Below are 22,517 nucleotides of genomic sequence, written 5' to 3' on the forward strand. Positions count from 1 at the left end.
CCAGTGTCGGATTCATCGGAGGAGTAAAAGAACATGGTTGATTGTGTAACCCTGTTTCTCTAGAATACTTTCCCAGCTTCCAACTATTTGTGGTTTTAAATTTGGAGTTGTTGCCTTGATTTTTTTTTTTTTATTTCCTCCCATGAACTTATCCAGTGCTTTTTTTGAACATGTATAGGCTTTTAGTATCTACATCATTGTGTGGCGGAAAATCCCATGTGAAGATGGACCATGTGAAGAACCACTGTGCACGTCTTCAAATCAACACCCCGCTAGTGATGTTTTGTTCTTCTCTAATTCTTGTAGTAAGAAAGCATTGAATAACCATTTCCTATCTGCTCTTTTATATCACTTAGGAATTTATGGACTTAGAATGCATTTCTCCTTTCTCCTCATTGTCTCTTTAACAGACTAGAGAGTCCCGGTCTACCTAAGCGTTGCATGACTGGAAAACATCAACTGGTTTTTGGTTATTCTTGTTGCGTTTCTCTGAACATTAGGTTCCACCCATCTCTTTGAGATGGGAGACCAAGACTACACATAGAATTTAAAGGCTCATGCACATGATTTTTGTGTTGACTTTTCCCTGATCTAACCTTTGCCTTTATATACTTTACTCTCTAGCCTTCTGTTTTGATGCCCTCAGTTGTTTCAATGTCACTTGTACCTGGAGGCTACTTTTGGGTCACAACCTTGACTGCTCATTTAAATGCTACACACTGTGCAACGGCTGCCACTTACGTATGTGGAAAGGCCTTCTATGCTGTGAACTTGTCCTCTGCTTGATGAGGCTACCTTCAATTCCTCTGTGACTGTCTGTAACTAGTCACTGGGAATTGAGTGCAGTGCACAGGTCTGGTTAAGGTCTTCTAAACCTCTTTCAGTTACTGACACTTTAGTTGGCAACTTCAGTGCAGGTACTAGCTGAGTAAGAGTTTCTAAATATCAGTGTGGATAGCAGGATTGGATCTGCAAGAGGAAGAATGATCTCTGGATAAAGCTCAAGACTGTCAGAGACCACAACCTTATACAATTTAGAGCCAGTTGCCCTGCAATGAACCTATTTTGTTGTAGTTTTGAGTGGTTGATAGGTTTTTGTTGGGTTTTCTTTTCTTTTTTTTTTTTCTTATTGCATTACAGCAGTTCCTCCAAAAAGGTGTCTGGTCTGAGGGTATTGCTAGACACATTGTCTGCTTGTCTCCTGATGGTGATTTGCTGCCTTGCTAATCACTCTCATTAGATAAAAGCCCTTTTCCTATCTTGGCTGCTGACCTACTACATGACTGTGGAGAAGCTTTTTAGTTCTAACACCTGTATAAAATGGGGTATATTCTTGGCAATTCTCCTGAGTCTTTGAATGAAACATGTAGGGTAGTGCTGGAAGCATACTGTAAACCTCGCATGGTGCAGGCTGTGTTGTGGTGCGGCGAGCTAGCCTACGCTGACGGTGCTTTTGTAACGCTTTTGTGCATCTCTCTGCTTCTAGCCGCAGTACACGAACCTGGGGCTCCTGAACAGCATGGACCAGCAGATTCAGAACGGCTCTTCCTCCACCAGCCCCTACAACACCGAGCACGCGCAGAACAGCGTCACAGCACCATCGCCTTACGCCCAGCCCAGCTCCACTTTTGATGCCCTCTCACCCTCCCCGGCCATCCCTTCCAACACAGACTACCCGGGACCTCACAGCTTCGACGTATCATTTCAACAGTCCAGCACAGCAAAGTCAGCAACATGGACGGTAAGGGCACAGCGTAGCCTTGCTGTTTGTCTGGCTTCGGTCTTAAGGCCAGTAAAGACACTAGATAGGATATGTTATTCGGGCTTGTGCAAGAACAGTGTGGCCTGTGTCGTCTTTAGTGTACTACAAGTTACATGCAGGAGGAAGAAATTTATCTTGGCTGCTTTAGGAGGGTGTGATGGGAATTTGCCCCCACTAAATCCGAGGTGAATAAAGTGTCCTGCAAAAAGTCAACTGAAGCCCATATTTGGTGAAACAGTGGCTCTCCATTTGTGTCTAGCAGATATCCTGGAGTAAAACATTGAGCAGGAATAAGAACAGATTCAGAGCTTCCCTTGGCTTGCTTAAACACCTGCAGGTTTGAGTCAGAGTTGGTGTGAAGGGCTGTGCCAGCAGGACAGAGGTGCAGAGCAGTGATGGTGCTCCCTGTGATGACTCGTGGAGTGAGGCTTTCTCTCTCCCCGTGTCCTCCCTGCCCCTCTTGCAGCTGGTGGGGAACCCCAGTGTTGCTAGCTCTGGTCAGTCCTGGTGAGCTCAGATGTGTGCGGTTTTCTTATTGTTATTTTTTATTAATGCATTGGTCTAGTTTTCAGTGTAGTCCATTTTTTACCAAAAACATAAAGTTTGAAACTCGAAGGCCAACTCTTGATCTTTGGAAATGACCTGATTGTTCAAGCTGTAGGAATTAGTAGTACTGTATCCTGGGCTACAAGAACCGTACACCCTGTAGTGTTTCAGGGCTCTTGAGTAGAGATGTTTCAAATGGAAAAAATAAATGTTCAGTATTTACTGTCTTTGTGCTTCAGGCACTTGGAGTATGTGCTGTGAATCATCTCCCTATAGATAATTTCCCTGTAGAGTCAACGAGGAGAATTAGCTAAGTTTCAGACCTTAGACATTTGCATAATACTAGAATGTTAAATGTTTAAATTAGGTGTTATCAGTAACCTCTGCTATACCAGATAATTAAATGAGTAAAGCAGACTTAAATCCTGTGTGGAAGAAACTGATTTTACTTATCTATTTATTGGATATATGAACTGAATCTTAAAGCATAAGCTCAAGTTACAGCATCACCGTATTACGAATTGTTGTTTTATTTTCCTTCAGTCAAAACTTTCTTGTGATAGTTTTTAATGGGTTTCACAATTATCCAACACCTACTTTTTTCCATCTTCAGAACTCATGCTACCTGAATAAAAGCACTGATTCTGTTTTTATGGAACAAAAAAGATACACTTCTACTAAAAGTTAAGTGCATTAAAATAGTGAGAGTTTAGGTTTTTTTTTCTTTTTTAATTCTGAGAAAAAATTTTGATCTCTAATTTAAATACTGTCTAGCAGGAGTTGCAACTAATTCTGTAGGAATTTCCAGCCATTACGTGACAGTGAAGCGGTGGAACCTGTGTGATCCTTAGTTTGGCTAGATGAAAAGAGATGTCACATGACAATAAATCATTAAGTTTGCATTATTTGTTTAAGTAAACTTTTTGGAAAACTGATAACAGTAACCTTAAAATTGTGTGTTTTTTTTTTTTTCTGGAGTTAAAATGTGTTATGTCTGTGCAAGAACAAATTTTCCATTTGCTCATGCATAAAAGGGTGAATGATTTTTAAATGTTGTGAAAATGCATCTCCTTTTTTTTTGTGTGTGTGTGTGTGTGTGTGTGTGTTGGGAACAATGCCTTGTAGTTCATGCTTGTTTTCATGTCCAGGTTTCTCTACCTACATTGTATTGTAGTACTTATTTTCACTTCGCTTTAAGGAAATAGTTGGTCGGTTTTACTTTCCACTTTTTCCGAGCAGGAAAATGCTGCCCTTAAATTTTGCAGAGAGCACTGGAAAGTCCTTTTAAAGGAGATGTGAAAAGATACTCTCTTGATATGTATGTTACAAGGAATTGCACAAGGCACTTGCAGGGAACAAAGGTGTTTAATGCTACCCTTTCAGCAACAAAAAGTGGTCTTTTGAAATTAATATTGCATGTACTTAATGGCTTTTTCCAGTAGAGCTGAGGAGGAGAGAGGTACCTGCAAGCTTAAAGCTGCAAGTAGCTCGCTGGCCCTGTGGGCTGGCATTTTGCAGTCATTAACTGTGTGCAGCTTGGGGGAAAAGCACATTTAGCTTGCCTGCACGTTACCTTGCCCTGACATGGAGCTCGCTACAGGATGAAGATGCCTTCTGTGTTACTGTGGCAGCCTGTCTAGAGATCAGCCAGTGTTTTAGTGGGGGAACCGCCTCCCAAAGAGCGCTCTGGTTATTGAGAGGCAAGCATGGTCCATGCCTGGTCAGGGTGTCCCTGCACGATGTGGGGCTGAGTGACCCAGATTCAACTCCTCGTGCAGGAGCCAGCAGTGCGCTGCACATTCATCGTGGTTGATGACAGGCTGGCGATGCTTGCTGGGGGCTTTCAATCAATATACGTTTTGCCCCAGAGCATCTTTCCATCTGCAGAGCTCTACCCTTCTGCTAATTAATCCACCAACTCATTTCACATGGGCTCTTGAGCAGTTGGTAATATGTGTTCGACAGCTTTATCGGAGGGGTGGGTGGAGAAGGATGCGAAGGCTCTTTCCCGCTGCTGCCCTGAGAAATGTGGAAATGTGCAAAATGATGAAAGAAGGAATGATTACCCCATTGTCTCAGCAAGATCAAGTTCTTTGGGTTGCTCATTCCCCCCCCCCCCCTCCCCCCCGGTTTTGAGTTCATATGCTTTGATTAACTCATGTCTTTTTTTTCTTTTTTTTAATGATAGATTAGGAACTTACCCAACTGGAAGGGTTTCTTTCACTGCAGTGACCTATTAAAACCTTAATTACTAGATGGCCCCACCCTTATTAAGAGTCCAAAACTTGAAAGCTCTGTTTCTTAGTTTTCTTTCCTCTTGCTGTTCCCCAGGGCAACAGTATTAAGGAAGCTTGCTGTGTTGCACTTTCCCCTTTTTAGGAGAGAATTAGCTAGGCTGACCCACTTTGTGCTGTTGGAACAACTTGGCAGTGGCTGGTGGTGGGTCTGGTCTTCTGGCTGATGGGGTGCTTAGCCATAGCCGCCTCTGAGCTTGTTTGGGACTGAGTCATGGTAGATTAGGTCATGGGAGCGAAGGCTGTGGGCTTGGTGAGAAGACACGATTATTTCTCCTGAAAAAGCAGCAGCTGCTCTGAAGCGTGGATTTTAGAGTCGTGAAATGCTTCAGACATTGTGTTCACTTTGCGCATGTAGCTCATAATTTGCATGATTTGGAAGGAGAAATCTGAAATTCTAGGTAGACCACTTCAGGTTACTTTTTGTGGGGATGGGGGGAGCAGAGGAATAGTAGCAGAGTAACCTCTATCTTTTTTTTTTTTTTTTTTTTTCTCCTTGAAATATATTTTTTCCTCCAAGCTCTCTGGACTCTTCCTATGGGGAAGGTTTATTTTCCTGGGTCAGTGGGCCATCTTTGGCAGGCAGCTAATGCCTGATCAGCAGTATCTGTATGCAGCAAGTCAGGAGGGACGTGAGTGTAACATTGGGATGGTTGTCTCTCTATTCAGGTTTGTAGTGGGCTCCTAATTAAAGGAAAACTAGCCAAAAATTGCAGAGAGAAAGGTGGTTGCTGCTAGGTGTGAGGATGTCTCCATATTTATGAGCAATTCACTTTGAAAATGTTGCAGATTTTCTCTCTGAAGTCCTTCATGACCCTAAGTAGGAATTCCAGTAAAACATGCTGTCTAATCAAGTTAGCTCTTCATATGTATGCAATGTTGAACTGATTAATGATGACAAATTGAGGTTGGATTGCAGAGGACTTTATAAGTATCCTTGATTGTTTTTTTAATTAATGACCAGAGAACATAAGAAAGAATGTAAGCAAGTTAATCAGTCTTTTCAGAATGAAAATCTTAAACAATTGAAACTCTACTGAAGTGTTTAAAAACAAAAGCCTTGGCAATTTAAATTGAAAAAACGTTTCTCACATGCATACTAGGGCAAGGAGCTCATGTTACAATAAAACCTTCTTGAAAACCAAGCTATGAAAGAAAAAGTAGCTATCATCCTGTAACGAGGAGATAGAGAGTAGGTCATTAAGGTTGGGTGAGAAGCCCTAGGAACTGGGTGAAGTAACAACATATCCTGAATCAAATGTCATTTATTGTGGGATATGTCCTCTCTGAGAATTCCCATATGCCTCAGCTTGCAATACCTCCTCCCATTTTTGCAGCAGTGGAAAATAAGCAATTTCAAAAGTGTTCCACCCGAGACTTTTTTTTCTTTGCAGAAGTAAGTTATGTGCAGATCTCCCCACCCACTCTGAGTCTAAATAAATAAATAAATACATGGCTCTTTTCCCCTAAAAAGGATTTGGTAATCACCTGTCACTAGCAGAACCTGTTACATGGGGAAGAGCGTGACTGCAGTAAGGAAAGTGGTTTTTTTTTTTTTTTTTTTTTTTTTTTTTTGCTTGTTTGTTTTAATGTACGTATGTCAAGGTAAGTAAAAGTTAACCTTACTGCCAAACTGGAACTATCAAAAAATGAATCGGATCCACCCACCCATCCCCATCAGCAAGATACCACCTTATAAGTCATGAGACTCTTTTAAAAAGACAAACAGGTTGTTCTTATTTTTTGCCCGGGTTTTTGAGCCTTCAGGGTGCTTCTGATAACTCTTTAAAAGCTTTTCCTGGTAGTCATAAGGGCTAAGGAAAAAGAGGGCAGAAATAGCTTTAAGATTTTTAAATGAAAAATGAAACTCATTTGCAAATTCTGGATTCTGTTGGAGAAAGACACCAAGACACCCAGCCCTGCAAGGCTTGCATAATTCCAGTGTTGGCAATATCTGAATTTAGCAGTTTATTCTCATGCCTTGCAGTAGGTTGGAGCTGAACAGGGTTAGGGTTGGTCCTTGCAGTGTTTTGTTATGAAACGGAGCCCTGCAAAACTGGAATCCATCCTACAAGCAGGCACACTGATGCTTCTCATTCTCCATAAACTCAGCTGTATCTAAAGCTATGTGAAACCCTTTAGGTTCTAGATTCTCTTTTTGCTAGCAAAGCTGGATAACTGTCTATACAACATACAGAAAAGCAAATAAAGGGATTGTGCTGGCTGAGGGGAATGTATCTGAAAATGTTACCTTTTAATAAAGGCAAAAGGAATGCAGCTAAACTAGTCCACAGTAGCAATAATGAGTTTCCATATCAAGAGTACAAATGTCTTGGTTGGATTATCTCAGTCTCTTTATTTCAAATTGATTCATTCAATTTCTGTTTTATATGGTAAAATTGGGAAGTGTTTTGTTTATCCTCTGTATAAAATGATTTTGAGGACTGCACACAGGCATAAGTGAAGCAGTGATCTGGCAATTAGATGCATGCATCTCCTTAATGCAATAGTCTTTAATTATGTGTTCGCAGTGTTCTCTTAAATAAAATAATCAGATTAGTACCAATAGCCCATTGTTTTGATAACAGTTGCAATGTCTAGTACTGCCCTGGAAGGCTGAGAAGTCTATTGCTGATCTTCTGTCTGCATCATAGGTGAGATTTTTTTTTTTTTTTTTTTTTTTTTTTTTTTTTTTTTTTTTTTTTTTTTTTTTTTTTTTTTTTTTTAAGGCCAGTGACTCTTTTTCAGTGAATTTAGATATCAGGCATCGTTAAGTGTTCATGAGAAATTGTAGCTTTGATATTTCTCAACTATGCAGTACTTACACAATCGGGTTGTCCTCTGGTTAATGCAATCAGAGCTTTCTAACTTTTCCTTTGAATATTAATTTTAAGGCTGCCAGGAAAAGGGGAATGGAAGTGGTCTTGTTTCAGGACTTTGAATTTCCCTCTTCTTGAGGCACCTAGACAGCAATAATGTAGGCTTTAGCTCTTTGCACTGGGCAGCTGCAAAGGTCCATGTAAGAGAGATTCATTAGTGGCAGTGGTCTGCAGACTGTCATCATCCAGATGCTTTGCTAATCCTTTTGTGGCTCTAAACATAGGTTCTCTCTCCAGCCCAGCTGACTGCTCTCAGCAAAGTTAGCTTTGCATGTGCAAACTTCCCTTGTTATAGCAGGAGCTAGGAAGGGGAATGATCCTGAGGGGGGAGAACAAACTGGCAGGAGAAGGCAGCAGAGGAGGAAGCGGGGCTGCAGCCTGTGGCTGCACAAGCTGGAGGCTACAAGAGAACTGACGTAATGGTGTGAGCTAAGCGCTTGGCTAGGCACTGTTCTGAAAAGGGCAGGAGCGTTTCCATTTTTGGGCATTTGTCTTGGGTGAGAAGTCGTAAGAATGAGCTTTCTCAAGCTCTTTGCAGCCATACCTGCCTGTTTGAGCACTCTTCTGCTTATGATTTCCTAAAGACAATGTTTCTCATACGCTGCTCTTGCCGGTGCAAAGCAAGCAGGGAGACGGGACGCTCTTTGATTGTAATGACAGTTCTTGTGTGCAAAGAGGTGGCGATCATACTTTCCTTGCTGAAGAGCTTGTCAAGTGTATTTCACTCTCTGTGATAGTCTGGTCCCTAATATTACGGCTGTGGATTTCCTTGAGACATATGCAACTTGTCCTAGATCATCTACCTGGAAAGAGAGGAGCTAGGCTTGTTGTCTTTGAAGGAGGTGCCTTTTTCATGGCAGGGAAATGTTTCCAAGCTAGCGAAGGTGGGAAGAACCAGTTCACTTGTGAGAACCAGTTCAGGAGGGGCCTGGTAAATTATGTTTTTTTTTTTTTTTTTTTTTTCTATGCTTGAGTAGGAGATCTGTGTGCATTAGATTCCCATTAAAATGTAATTGTGTTTTTTTCCCTAATCTCATTGTCATGTATATTTTGTTTTTATTAGCAGTTATCTTCTGTTCTTCCTTAGAAGCATCTATATAGATCTGTGCCATAGTTCTCCAGATAAGTTTCTTGACATGAGATGGTCCTTTGCTTTTTTTAAGCTGTATTTTCCTTTTTGTTTCTATTGCTGTTTGTTTGTTTGTTTTGTTTCTCTACTTTGAAAATTCTATATAGGCAGTGTAGTTGCCCTGTCTGAACTGCTGTCATTGTAGTGATAAGTTTTTGTTACTTGCTCTAGAATAGTGCCTTCAGTGCTGATGGAACTGTGTTGTGGCATAAAACCAAGTTATAGAGATACAGCTTGTAATACCTAGGAAGGATGAGAAGGGAAGTTACTACTTTCTGTGCAAAGTGATACGTGCTGGCATTGGGAACAGAAATTTTGGTCTCCAGTCTCAGAGTGCCTTGTGCTCTGCTGTTCAAATAGCATGCTGGCCTTACGCATCTTTGTGTCTTCATTGTGCATCTAACTTCAGGAGCCTAATGTAGGATTTTGTCTTCCCTGTAAGGCTGTAGTGGCCAGGAGACCACTGTTGTTTGGTGGAGGAGAGAGCTCTTCTCTACGAGTCATTTGGATGTGTCTGATGGTGTGATCAGATGTGAACTGATGGTGTGAACGTCCTTTCCTTTAGAGTAAGATTTAGCATCTTAGTCACTATGCTTGTGCTGATCCTCTTCCAGTATAACAGGAGACCAGCTGAAGATTGCTACAGGCATCTCAGGATCTGCAAATGCAAAATACTGAGAAATGAGAGAGGATAGCAGGGTGGAGAAAGTAGCCATGAGGAGGGGTTGTACTGTACCAGCATCAGAACCCCTCCCTCCCCCACCTGTTGAGCTAGCACATGTTGTCTAAGGTTTTGCTCATTTAAAAAAAAGAGAGAGTGAGAGAGAAAGAATTAAGTGCGAAACCATTTTTGGTGATGAGAATTATTATCATTTTGTTAATGAGAGGAATTTGTCTATGTGGAAAGAAAAAATGTTAATTAAACATAATTTTCATCAACTCATCTTACATGAAGAAGCCCCACCTATTTTCCTGAGAAAGGAATAAAGAGAATCATAATCCTGGATTAGGAATCTTTTACTACATAGATATAAAACAACACCGTGTGAAAAGGGATATATATGTGCATACCAATGTGCCTCCAGCAATATTACCAAAGGAATTAATTTTACAAGAAAAAGCTACAGCCTGGAAGGAAGCCATTTTTCAAATAAAAGCTGAATCAGACTTGTGGCTCTTGAGAACTATGAGGAGGAAGGGTTAAAAAAAAAAAAAAAACATTTACAGATAGGAATAGTTGATGTTGTGAGATGAGTTAACATCTTGAAGTAGGGGAAGGTTGCTATTTATATTGCTTTTACTTTTTTCCCTCCTCTTAGTTAAAAACTCACTTCTACTAAGAACAACATGTAAGATTAATGTAGTACTTTGAAGAGTTAACGTACTGCACAAACATTACTTCCCTAATCAGCAAGCACCTTTGCTTGGTAGGCAAATGAGGAACGTAGTCACCATTTTAGAGAAAGGGAAACCAAGATGCCAGAAGTGCCAAGATTTCTAAAGCAGGTGTGTGTTTGTTTTTTTTTTTTTTTTTTTTTTTTTTTTTTTTTTTTTTTTTGTTAATACTTTGGGATTTTTGTAGTGTTCAGCATAGGGACTGCCTCTAGGCTGTTTTGTAAAAGCTGCTGAGCTCATGGATTTCATAAGTGCTAAGCATGCAAATTGCAAAGAGGCCCTGCATGTCTCAAATGAAGCATCCAAAGAGTTGCCTCCATAAGTTTCCAAAGGTCACAGCAAGCTGGGCCAGAAGGGAGGCAGCCCATTCCTGAGCAAAGAGAGCTTCCTAAAGCATTGCCAATTCCCCTGCGTTGTTGGATTGTATAACTTCTTGCTTGCATAAACTGTGTCAGTTTAACCTCATTTGAAGCAATTTCAAACAAACACCCCAAAACTTTGTATAAAAATTACTTGAGCGAGTATATCTTACTTTCAGAGGTGTGCTGAAGCAAGCCTGTTTTTGCTGCACACTGGTGATGCTATGTGTACTGATGGTTCAGCTCCAGTTGTTGGCAGACCATACACTATGAAGAAATGTCCTACCTTTTTTAAAAAAGTGTCCCACATGGAGATGGCTTTTCTATATGAAGACCATTAACTTTATTATGCAATGGAAATTTTTTCATGAGGCCTTGCCCTGTACAGCTGTGTCAAATTCATTATTGTAAACACAATAGGATAAGGTCTCATTTGGGCAGCTATGCTCTTAAAAGTAGACCTGTGTGGAGGAACAGCATCTTTGTATTGGTGCAAACTGTACTTTTCCAGGTGTTGCAGATAAAATAAGGAAGAAATAGCAGCCCTGCTCTGCAGATGCACTAAGTTTAGCTCTAATGTTTAAAATGTTATCAGCTATATTCTGTAACTTCTTTTTAATCAGACAAGCAAGTCTTTTGCTCTCTTTAAAAAGGAGTGCTTCATGATCTGTTGATACAAATTAAGCACTAAAATTATTCTAAATGCAGCCTGGTGAGCATGGACCTGGCCTTGGAGTCTGACAGGTTTGTCTTCTCTGTGCTGCTGCCTCCTGGGGTCACCTCTGCTCTTATGTTGAGAAGCAGTTTAATGCTCAAAGTGCTCCTGAATTGAGGCCGCTTACAGACCCCCCTGTGCTCCTGATGGGAAATGTTGGAATCCCTCTAGGAAAGAGCCTGATGTCAATTTGGAGTGTTACACAGGCTAGGCTCAGATAAGGGATTTGGGGGGGCATGACACAGGGCTACCTCTCCTGCCTGTGTGTGCTATTGTATGCCCTCAAGTCTTGGGCACATCAGTTTCCTTCTGAGGAGGAGAAGCTGCATTGCCCAGAGATGCTCCAGTAGCGAGCAGCAGAGATGAGAAGTGGATTTGACTCCAAGCCCAGCCTCAGAGCTGCTTCTGCCCTGTGAATTAGATGTTATCTGGGTAACATTGTGTAAGTCATTCCCTCTGCCTCCATTTCTCCCCTCTCCTTTCCACACACTCACCTTGAGAGTCAAGATTGTGTTGCCATGCATGATTCTTTGTCGTAAAGCACTTAGACCCATGATGTGAAATGCTAGCAGATGGGTGGGGATTGCTGCCTACTGCACATCTGATAGTGGAAGGCTTAACTTTCAGGCCTCTTCTTCTGACCTTTTGTTGGAGTGCTAAAATATTTTACAAACCAACTTTTACCAAAGCAAAAAATATCTCTGGGCTAAACCTGGAAGCTGCCCAAACCCCAGCTGGGTCATTGCTCCCTTGCTTCAGATCTAGAGCTCTACCAGGGTCAGGCCCACCAGGTAAGAAAGCTGCTGATGCAGAGGCTGCTTGAAGGCTACAATACGAAGGAAAGCTCTCTCCTGTCTATGTAGATAGAGCACTATAGTATACAAGTGTTGCTATGTTAGCTACAGTGCGTAGCCTGAGCAAACAGACCCTGCCACTTGTCGGTGCTTATTAGCTCAACCACACGAGTTGTGGCTGGGCAGTTTTGCCTGGGAGCTGACTTGCTCCTGACCCCCTCGCAATGTGAACAGAGGGAGTGTGGGGTTGCGTTCAAACGTGTGCTAAGGTTTCCTTAGCTGCTCTGAAAATGTGGGTCTGAAAAGGATTCCCGGGGCTACCGCCCTTGAGAGTGAAGGGATGGAGAGCAGAAATGTTGGTGTGGAGCCTGGAGGATGCCTGGGAAGCCATCGGCAGGGCAGCCTGCCCTCTGTTTGCTTTTTGGTATCAGTATCTTGATGGGTAGGAGGGAAGAAGTACTCCTGTGAGACCTTCTTTAGGTAGCTGAGCACTAAATGACATCTGTTCATTAATCAGCAAGGTGGTGACTGGTTTTATGATTCCTTGTTTTCTGTCTCTTCTGCTGTAAACCACATTACCAAACCATGTTATTCATTCTTAGTCACTTTTCTGGCCAGTCTTTGGTGGATTTTTGTTGGCATATGAGTAAAGAGGACTCCTACTAAACTTGTCTGTGCAATTTTAGATTTCTTACTAAAATCTGACATGCACAAAGAGGTGTTGAGGCCCTAGGAAAAGCTTTAGAAGAGGCTTCACTGTTAATTCCATAAAGATTAAATGTTAATTCCATAGAGATTAAAGCCTCAGGAAAAAAACATGTTGACCAATTGCCTCAAAACTGAGTTTCTGTAACACATTAATACATTTAATCTTTATTCAGAACCCCCTTAGTGTGCCAGCTTTGCTGACGAATCAGTTTTACAGGCTTCCTTTGCCATACCTCTCAAAGGCTGAAGAGGCTGGTTTCTTTCTTTGTGGGTATGTTTTTTTAGCTGGCTGATCTTTGCAAAATGCTGAAGGAGAAAGGGATGCGTGCTAGTGTTGGTAGCACTCTGAGGGATCAAGGTGGCAAGGATGCGGTGGCTGATGGGCAGAGCAGCTCCACTGGAGCTGGATTCCAGGTCGAATTTTCAGGGACAACAGAGACAAAGATTTTTTTTTTTTTTTTTTTTTTTTTTGGGGGGGGGGGGGACAACAACCCTTTCCACGTTATGTGTGCCTAACATCATGAATGCAGAACACTGCTGTTAGTCATGCTGTTGATCGCAATCTGTTTAATGGAGCTATTTTGTTTTAATACATTGATGCATATTTTGAAGGGTATTTGGGGGAAGTATCCCAAAACCAGAACTTGTAAAATCTTTCTCCCAAACGGAGTTGCTTGGTAGTGTTTTAAGAGTTGATATACCATATGTCCAATACTTAATCTCTTGATTAGTAAGTTGGACTGACTAACTCTTGATGGCTTCACTCTCTACCATGCAGGTCTGAGCTGCTGCTAACCAGGCCCTTGCCTGCAAAAACCAAACTCTGGCAATGTGCCTTGCCCTGAGCACCCCAGATCATGCCTAGTCTGAGAGGTGACCTTAGCATAACCTGCTGCCTGGGGAAGTCAGCAGTTTGAGCTCCCAGGAGAAGCAGGCCTTGAGCAGGCAGGCAAACGATGACTGCCAGGGAGTGGTGCAGGACTGCCAGGTGTTGCTGCGTGCTGGGGGCTCTCTGATTGTGCAGCTCACTGCTTCCAGCCTGCCTGCCATGGATCAGCAAAGGTGTAACAGTTCACTTGTTCTTTCCCTTCCCCCCCCCCTTTTTTTTTCCTGTTGCTTTTTCCACTGGCCATACCAATCCGATTACACCTTTGAGGGATCATCTGCCCCTAAAGCTTAATTAAGGAGCTCTTGTCTGACTCGTCACTGACTCACCTGCCACTATATGAGCTCATGTCTGACTTGTCCTAGGAAGATAGTGAAATATGTCAGGCTTCTCTGAAATAAAGCATTTTTTTTTTGTTGTTTTATTGCACGCCTGACATTGCTGTTGGCTGCTGAGTAGGTGAACAGGAAGATTACTGCCCCAACTTGGTTGCGTTTATCTAAACTCAGTAGCTCCCCTTTTTGTGCCTTGAAAAACCAGATGGAGTTTTGCTTGCACAGCTGTAGGTATGTTAGAGTTAATAAAAAAAAATAAAATAAATAAAATTAAAAATTAAATAACCTTTGAGTTCTGGCTTCAGGCAAAGTAGGTGAAATGATGTGTTTTGGAGATGAATGCTCTTGCAGGAGGCAAGATGTAGCTTGCAGGAGAACATCTGCAACCAATCCATTCTGTATGAGATGGGGCCAAGACTTGTTTGTATCTTGCTACCTGTTCAAACATGTTGTAGCACAGCAAAACGAGGTTTTAAATGCAAGGGTGGGTAAAAAAGGAAAGACATCAAGCTCAATGTTTGCTTAATAGCTTTGATTTCTTCATTAAATTTTTAAGCACTTTAATAATTTGATTAGTTGCTTTTAGAGCAATGTAGACTATTTTAACAAAAAAAAAGTGATGGTGGGGAAGCTCGTCTTGGTGCTGCAAAATAAGCTTGCTTGCTGGCTGGGAGCATATCTGGTAACCATTTACTACTGTTGTGGACCTATCCCCAGGACTGCTGGTGGACAGATGTTCTGTAATATGTTGGTCAAATAATATGCAGAGATTGAGTTACCAAGTTGACTGCTGAAATGCCAGAATAGAGCTTCCCAATGAAATGATCGTTGCCACTCTGATCCCACTCATTTTGCAAGAACTGAATTTAGACAACGTTTAGCAACTGCACTTTGCAAAGTTTGTCTGCTGGCTTTTAATTGTGCGCTTGAAATGCCTCTTTCTTGAGGCCTGTGGCAGCTCAGAACAGTTATATGACTCAGTAGCAGCTGAAGTGGCAAGGTTTGTAAGAGAGGTTCTCATATTCAGCTTAGCATTTGAGTTTTGCATTACTTTTTTTTTTTTTTTTTTTTTTTAAGTAGTCCCACAAGATGAATGTGCTGCTCTATTTCTGGCTTACGCATATAAGTTTTTTTTTTTTTTTTTTTTTTTAATGTGCAGACTGTGTGTGAATCTGTAGAGATCTGTTGTCCATGCTGTGCAACAATTGTTGCTTTGATCCTTCTCCTAGTCACGTTGGCTAGATTCCTTCCTAGGGAGCTGAAGGGACCAACTGGATGGAACACGGTAGAGAGCATGAAAACAGTACTTCTAAAATTGCACAGCTATCCTCAGAGGGAAAGGGCACCCCTGCGAAGGGGTGCTCTGTTCTGCCTGGACAGGGCTGTTGCACTATCTGGGTAGTAGTTTGCAAATGCTTGACACCAGCAGGCTGCTACTGCAGGAGTCATCAAACAAGAATGAGAGGAGTGTGAACCACTGACTTTTTGCATTATCTAGCATTGAATCCTACCTTGACTCTGCCAAATGTGCTTGCTTAAGCCAAGAAGTTCTGGTTATGTGCTAATGCCCTTCAAGGCCCCAGTATGCAAGCATATTAAGGAACTGTAGAATGCAGGATCGCCTCCTCTTCTCCCTTTGATGTAGACAAGGCTATTCCATTGTGCCTTTGCTCATGAGAAAGAAGATACTCTTATCCCTGTGTTTGCATGCCTTTGTTAAGCCTCTGGTGATTCTCAGCATTACTTTTCACCTGTATTCCCTGTCTGGCAACCAAAAAAAACCTCCTTCAGTTTGTCCATACTCAGCAAGTGGACACTCATGCCAGGAAGTGCCTTAGGCTTCCTGCCACACTGTATGGACTTGGCAGGATGCTGCCATGTCCACATGCTACCTTAGTGGACCAGGGTTATTAGCTCTGGCCCATTGCAACTTTGGCTTGGCAGTCTGGAAGTGACACAGAAATGGCACAGGTGCATCTGAGCCCTTTTCTCCAGCATGTCGTGCTCTAGACTAGCAAGTACTGAGGCAGCTGTCCCTGCAGCAGTGGTATGGTCATGCCTGCAGTGAGCCTTGAGCAAGAGCCCTTGTTACTCTTGCTTGCTGTGCAGAGAGCATCCTGACATACAGAGGCACTCAGGGCTGTGTTCATATGGTGCAGGTTAGCTCAGTCTCCATACTTCAGGCTTTTCATATTAGACAGCTTTAGATGATCCTCTTGTCCTTTGTAGGCCTTGAGTTTACTCTATTGGACTGGATCAAAAGACTAAAACAGAATCCAAGCTATCTTAATAGGACTTTCCCAATGGGCTGGTGACTCATGAAATCTTCAGTTTCTGTCTTCAGAACTGTGTAGCCATGATAAGCTCTTAAGCAATAGCAGAGCTCATTTGTAGAAAAATCTTCTTTTGGAGAGAGCTTCCAAAACTGGCCATCCTGGGTTTTGTTTGCTTGCTTTGGAGCTCCCATCTCAAAATCGAGGGAGGTGGCCAAAACTTGCATGCTAGGAATGATGTGCTCTTACTCAAATGCTGGCTTCGTTCTGTTATCATTCTGTCCCTGTGTAAGCACTGTTTTCCCCAGACTCCTCCAGCCATCTTTGTATCAGACATCAAAACCTCTGCTAGCTCTTTCTGAGGTGCATGATATAATTATTTCTCCCAGCCCTCCAGCGCAGTTTGAAAACGGACCCTTTTTCTTCTGTAAAAGACTTATTTTTCAAAGAGAACTTCTTTTCTGCTATTTGGAGAAGAAGCACATGGACATGTATACACCAGGCTGTGTGGGAATGGAGTGGGGGATTGTGGTGTTTTAGGCTTTTTGTTTTGGAGTGTGTGGGGTTTTTCTGCTTTTTTTCCTCCCTTGGCTGCACAAGCAGATAAAAACCTGTAACCTACAGGAGTTGGAAGCTCCATGCAGAAAATTAGCTTAGGTTGGTGGAAGAGTTGAGATCGCATTTTTGTTGGCTAATTAAAGGATTAAAGGCACAGAGATTTAGAGTGAACTGTCACTGTGCTACAGAAGAGAGCCTTTGATGGTTGAATCCAACTTGAGATTAAACAAATTGCATTTAAATAAGAAGTATGTGGCAACAGTTATAGTCTAGCTGGGTCTCTATCACTTGTCCTCCAGGACTGGGCAGCTGGTGTGCTGTGACTAGGGCTGCTGCTTCTCTCTAGTCATCTCACTCCTTCCAGAGCTGCTTCCTCTTCATTGCCTCTATCAGTTGCCTTTAAGCTTTTCTGAGGCAATTTCTTCTCACCTGGGGCCCTGTGCAGAGGCCCCATGTCCACATATGTTAGTTCTGGGCAACAGTCCTCCTGCCTATCTTTGTATTAGCATAGTTGCATCCTAGTGATGTGTGGTGTCATTTCTCTGATCTTGTTTAGGGTTCTTTATTGCGTCCTGGCACTTTACTGCCTGTGATAAGACAACATAAGATAAATTTGTTCCTCCATGGGCTTTTTCCTGTCGCTCAGTTGCGAAGATGGTGGACAAAGAGTTTTTTGTGTTATGCCAGCTGTGACATGATATCATCTTCTATATAGCCATTGGCTTCATAGCTGTGGCAGATAAAAATCTGGAGGGATTTTTAAGTACCTGTTACTGGTTTGGTTCTGGAGGCTTAAAGTCCCTACTTTAGTGCTAGCTGACTATCTTCAATATGCTACATCTTTACTGCAAATGACTTGTCAGTGTTGGTCCCCTTCCTCCTTCCCTGCTGGTCTGAATGGCATTAAATTCAGAGCTGCTAATAGACTGTAATGCAAGACTTGCATTTGTCAACATTTGCTGTGGTAGAGATTGTTGGTAGCAAGCTCAGGGCAGAAACTTGCTTTCTGCAAGGGCAGGGGTTCATCTGCACAGCACTGTGTAGGATGAAAGCACATACTGTCTGTGCCGGGGTTTGTGCCTTTCTCTGATGCTTCAGGTATGAGCTGTAAGGAAAACGGGAGTGCTGGACAGTGTGAGCCAATAACTTGTTCTGATGTTGCAACTCTGTTTTGTTTTGCACCTTTCTTTTTTTTTGGGGGGGGGGCGGGGGGAGGGAGAGTGGGGGAAAGGGGGTCATCTCTAGTTTTGCTCAACTCAAATAAGATTATGACTTTTTAGTGGAAAGAGGGAAGAAATCACAAAATTAAAACTCATGGAATGCTGTTGAATTCTAAAACTACTTAGACATAGCATTGCTTTTCTAATTGGGTGTGGTTAGTGGGGAAATCTGGCTTTAAAACAATGTTTCCCAGGGAACTATTCCTGTTCTCATTGTTATCCACTAATGAAGACTGCTTGGGGCGGTGGGACAGGAAAGCAGTCTTGCTTTAAATGGAGTAAGTCTCCTCACAAAGTGTCCATGGCTTGGTGTCTTCAGAACTTGCATCTTGTGAATGGAGCAGTGTAGAGGTGGTGAAGTCTGCAGGGACAGAGAGCTGTTTGGTGTTCTTGGAAAGTCATCTTCAGATTTGCGATCATGAGGATTTGCACCTAAATACACATTCGTTCATTGCTATGTTTCCAGTTCGGTCATACAGATGATGTGATTATCTTTCGGTTATTGAGTGAAATGGATTAATCACCTAGATATTGAGAGATTTGCTATAATCTGCTTCCAATAATTTATAGATCTGTAACTTTGTCAAAGAGCATTTAGGAGATTATTGCTGGCAAGTTTATCTTAGCAGACTTGTAGATTTGTTTGTAAAGTGCATCCAGTTCCATGCAAATTTATTTTATACCTTTGTGCGTTTTTGTTGAAATTATAAAGCAGTTTAGTAATCTGCTGAAACAGATCTGGTCTGTGCTATGTTTAAGCCTTCTGTTTCTCATGTGACACAGTACTGTATCCCTCCTTTAGCTTTCGTGTTAACTGCAATGTGGTTTCTCCTCCTTTTCTTGGTGCTATGAGATAAAAAACTGAAGAGTTTGATTTTAGAGGAGGGATAAGGACAGCTGGTAGTGTTTCCTGAACTCATCACAAACCTTCCTCCTGGCCTGCATCTCACTCTGCAGAACACCTTTTCTCCCTGAGCTGCTGCATTTGCATAGCTTCAGGGCTGCTGGTGAACATGAGAAAAGCTGGAGGAATACCCTGGGCTTGTTGCTCTTCCTGCAACAACAACAACAACTTGAGCCAGTTGGGGGTTAGGTGATGCATTCTGAAGACAGGAAGTCTTGATGGTCTGCTGGCTACAGCAGTGACACTACTGTTTGCCTGAACATGGTTCTTGGCAAACTGTTTCCCACAGTATGTAGGAAAATCAAGATCCCAGTTCAGTAAGGCACTTCAGTGAGTGCATAACCTCTGGCACGTGAATATTCCCTGTGAAATCTGTTACGTTCTGTTGGAGTCAGCAAGGCTGCTCCCATCCTTAAAGGTAGGCATTTGCTTAAACACCTTGCTGAATCATGTCTTGACTTTGAAAGTAGGCTCAGGAGAAACCACATCAGTTGACTCAAAACTGTGCTTAGGTAGGTCATTGAAGATGGAAGGAAAGGGCTGGAAGAGAGTAAGATCTGGATAAAATACAGATCCCAGTACCTTGCAAATGTTGGTAATTGGTGGTGACTATATTCTTGTCTGGCTTTCTCACCATTCATCCCTAAAGCTTAATTGTATGAATAAAATTTGCATAAGTTTGTGTTAGTCTCCATTCATCTTGTTTATACTGGAGCTGCTCTCGTGCGTTAATGATCTAGCTTGTGCCTGAGCCAGTTACTGCAGCTTTTTGTTCCCAATAAAACTGAATGGCTCAGTTAGATGTGATTGTCTTTCCTAATCCTTTGGTTTGCTCTGTGACTCCACAACCAAAATATGGCCTTGTCAGATTGGCAAATCCAGAAAATACAAGGATACTTCCAGAAATGGTTTGGTTCAGTTTGAATGTGGTGTCCTTCTGTAGGAGGAAGAGACAGTTCTAGTAGGACAGTCTTCATGAGGAAGAGGAAAACTTGCCCCTGCTTGCTAGCTGCATGCTGGTTTGCTGCCTTGCTCACTAGCTAGTCTGTCCTAGCCAGAAAACCTTTGTTGGCTTTTCATTTTAATTATCAATGAAATGCTCTGAATACAGGAGAACAATATTTGCATAGATGTAATTCTGGAAATTGAGCGTAATGTGATCAGGAAGTGGGACAGGCTCTGGCTGTTATCATGGAAGAGACTTGCTGGTACCTGTACTTTGTTTCAAATGTAATAAGATCTGACTCAGGAAAGTTTCCTGGACGTTAATAGAGAAAACTCAATGCCCTTTTGGCAAGAGACTTGCTCTGTCCTTTCTGAAGAAAACAAAAGAGTTCTTGCAAATTCATAAATCTGCTCTGAAAGGGCTGCCCTAGAGTGTGCTGAAGATTTAGAGGGAAATAGTCTCCCTCAAAGTAGAAAGGCAGGGGCGTGTGTGTATATGCGTGTTCAAGACTTTTTCTTTTTTTCTGAAATAGAAGCCAAGGAACAAGGCGCCTGTGTGCGCTGCCAGTGAAATATCAGTGGGGAGACATGATGCTACTTGCAAGGTATGCACAAGACAAGACCAGAGGCGCCGCAGTGCTTGATTACTGTCAAGGGCTCAGTTGGAACTTGCCTTTGCTCTTTGGCCTGCAGCATTTATGTAGAAATTGGGGACGCTGCTGCTTGCTTCCAAAGCTTTACCTTGATGGGTCCTGCCCACATCTTAGGCGGGGAGGAAGGGGGGGAGAGAGAAGACAGTCAGAGCTGATGAAGTAAACAGGAAAATTACTCACCTTAATGATGCATTTCACTGGCATTGCTGCTTTGAGAGCCTGTCAAATTTAATACTTTGTCTTTCGTACCATTGCCTCCCATATGTGTGATTAACACTCTGGTTTATTAGAAGGATGAACTGGAGAAGTGTCTATACTTTCCCTCAGGTGGAATAAATGAGGAGAAAGGGGTAGTGAATAGGAGAGAAAGGGGATCACCTTCTCCCAGAGTCCTTCAGTCTTTGGTGAGAACACAAATAAGGGAAAAAAGAATTCATTGAGTAACTTTACAAGTAGCCCCTTATTATGTGAGAGCATCAAAGTTCATGCTGAGACTGTCAGCTTCCCAATTTGTGGAGAGTCCTGCTCCACTGAATGGAGTTGCCAGTTTCTCTCTGAGTGCCAGTGGGAGGGAGCAGTTTGGACCACTGTCGCGGCATGACATTGAGATGGGACTGCCTGGCCCAGGCAAGAAAATGTCCACATGGTGGTTGACCTGCTCCAACCTCTGTGCAGTCCATTGTTGAGGCATTGAGTATCTTGCTCTGTGCTTAGGGAAAAAAAATAATGTATTTTGCCTGTAGATTTTAATATATGTGATGATGGAGCCATGTTTCACATGGGGTGGTCTCAGATGTTTCTCCACTTTTTTTCAAGCTGACAAGGGCTGTGGTATCCCAGAGCTCTCCGTTTGGCTCTGTATAATCTATATTTTTGGATCAAAACACTGAGTGAAAAAAGAGCTGAAGAGTTGTTGTGACAGAACTCCAGGGTGTCACATATACAAATTCAGGATCTGAATGTGTATGCTCAACCATTTGAGGAGACTGTAATGCTCAGCCAGAGAGGCCAGCTTATCTTCTGGACAAATGGAGCTGAAAACTTCCTCCTTTGAAATAAACATAGCATGCTTTGCTTGCACTGAATTGTCCTATCTACAGATGTGCCACAGTTTTTGCTGGTCATGCACTGACAAGAGGGTTTTTGGTGGGCTGTCTAAGATGAGTAGGAAAGTTGATCCCCTGCACTGATTGTAGGAGAACAGGAGGAACTCAACGTGGCCATGTGCAATGGTGCAGGCTTATTAGGTAAGGGAAGTCCAACTATATCTTCAGGAGTACTTCAGTGACGCTTGCAACATATAAATTGTACCTATATGAACTTCTTCAGGTGTTACTTGTCCTTTAAAAAGGGCTCACTGAATCAAATGCCTGAGTTGAGAGAGAGAGAGAGAATAGAAATCTGTACAGAGAGCAAAATCCATCTGGAAGATGGTGTTAAGTATATCAGAGGTTAGAAGACTGTAATCCTCTTCTTAGCTTTCACTTGTGTTTTATGCCTGTAGCTGCCTGTCAAAATGAGAAAGTGCAAAGGAATCTGACTTGCATCTCTTCTGAGCCTCTCAGTTTGTTCTTCCTAAGGCAGCTAGAAAGATGGGCCTGCATTTGACACAGCATGCTCTTATCCTTGTAACACGCGGACCCTGTAGCATTTTGCAAGTAGGTCAGCTGTTTGGCATGAGCCAGAAATTGGTGGAAATCTGTCACCATTTAGCAAAGTGTTGCTTGGCTGGTATAGTTCATGGCAAGGTGCCTGTTAGCCTCTAGTCTGACCCTGGTCCTTTAGACTGCTGGCTTAAGATGTTACTGATTGAAAAGACCATAGTGCCAGAACAACTTCAGTATTATTTCACTTGTTCTCTCATCCAGTTTGGTTTCAGTCTGCTGTTACAGATATTGTACTAATGATAAGTTTACTCTCATAATTCTTCTGAGATATCCATAAGACTTCCATGTTTACAGATGAGGGAACTAAAATGAGCTTTGAAGGGCTTAAATTTTGGACCTGTGTTTCCTTATTCCCAGCTTCAGTCCCTGGACTGCAACCTTGGTGTACAGTTATCTGAACTTATGTCTGATTTATCCTAAATTACTGAGATGCAAGTCCACTTTGTAGAGGGCTGCAGTGCTTGATCTGACTGTCTAGGGCTTTTACAGCTGGTT

General features: G+C 42.3%; 1 protein-coding gene across 1 annotated transcript in view; it reads left to right on the top strand.

Moving 5' to 3' along the window:
• TP63 (tumor protein p63) overlaps positions 1 to 22,517 on the top strand; it is a 136,755-nt gene that overhangs the window by 83,691 nt on the left and 30,547 nt on the right. Inside the window, exon 4 of the mRNA XM_062582344.1 lies at positions 1,487 to 1,741. Coding sequence (XP_062438328.1) covers positions 1,487 to 1,741 — 255 coding nt within the window. The remainder of the gene's footprint in view (positions 1 to 1,486; positions 1,742 to 22,517) is intronic.

This window comes from Rhea pennata, chromosome 9 (genome assembly GCF_028389875.1).
Source record: "Rhea pennata isolate bPtePen1 chromosome 9, bPtePen1.pri, whole genome shotgun sequence".
NCBI lineage: Eukaryota > Metazoa > Chordata > Aves > Rheiformes > Rheidae > Rhea > Rhea pennata.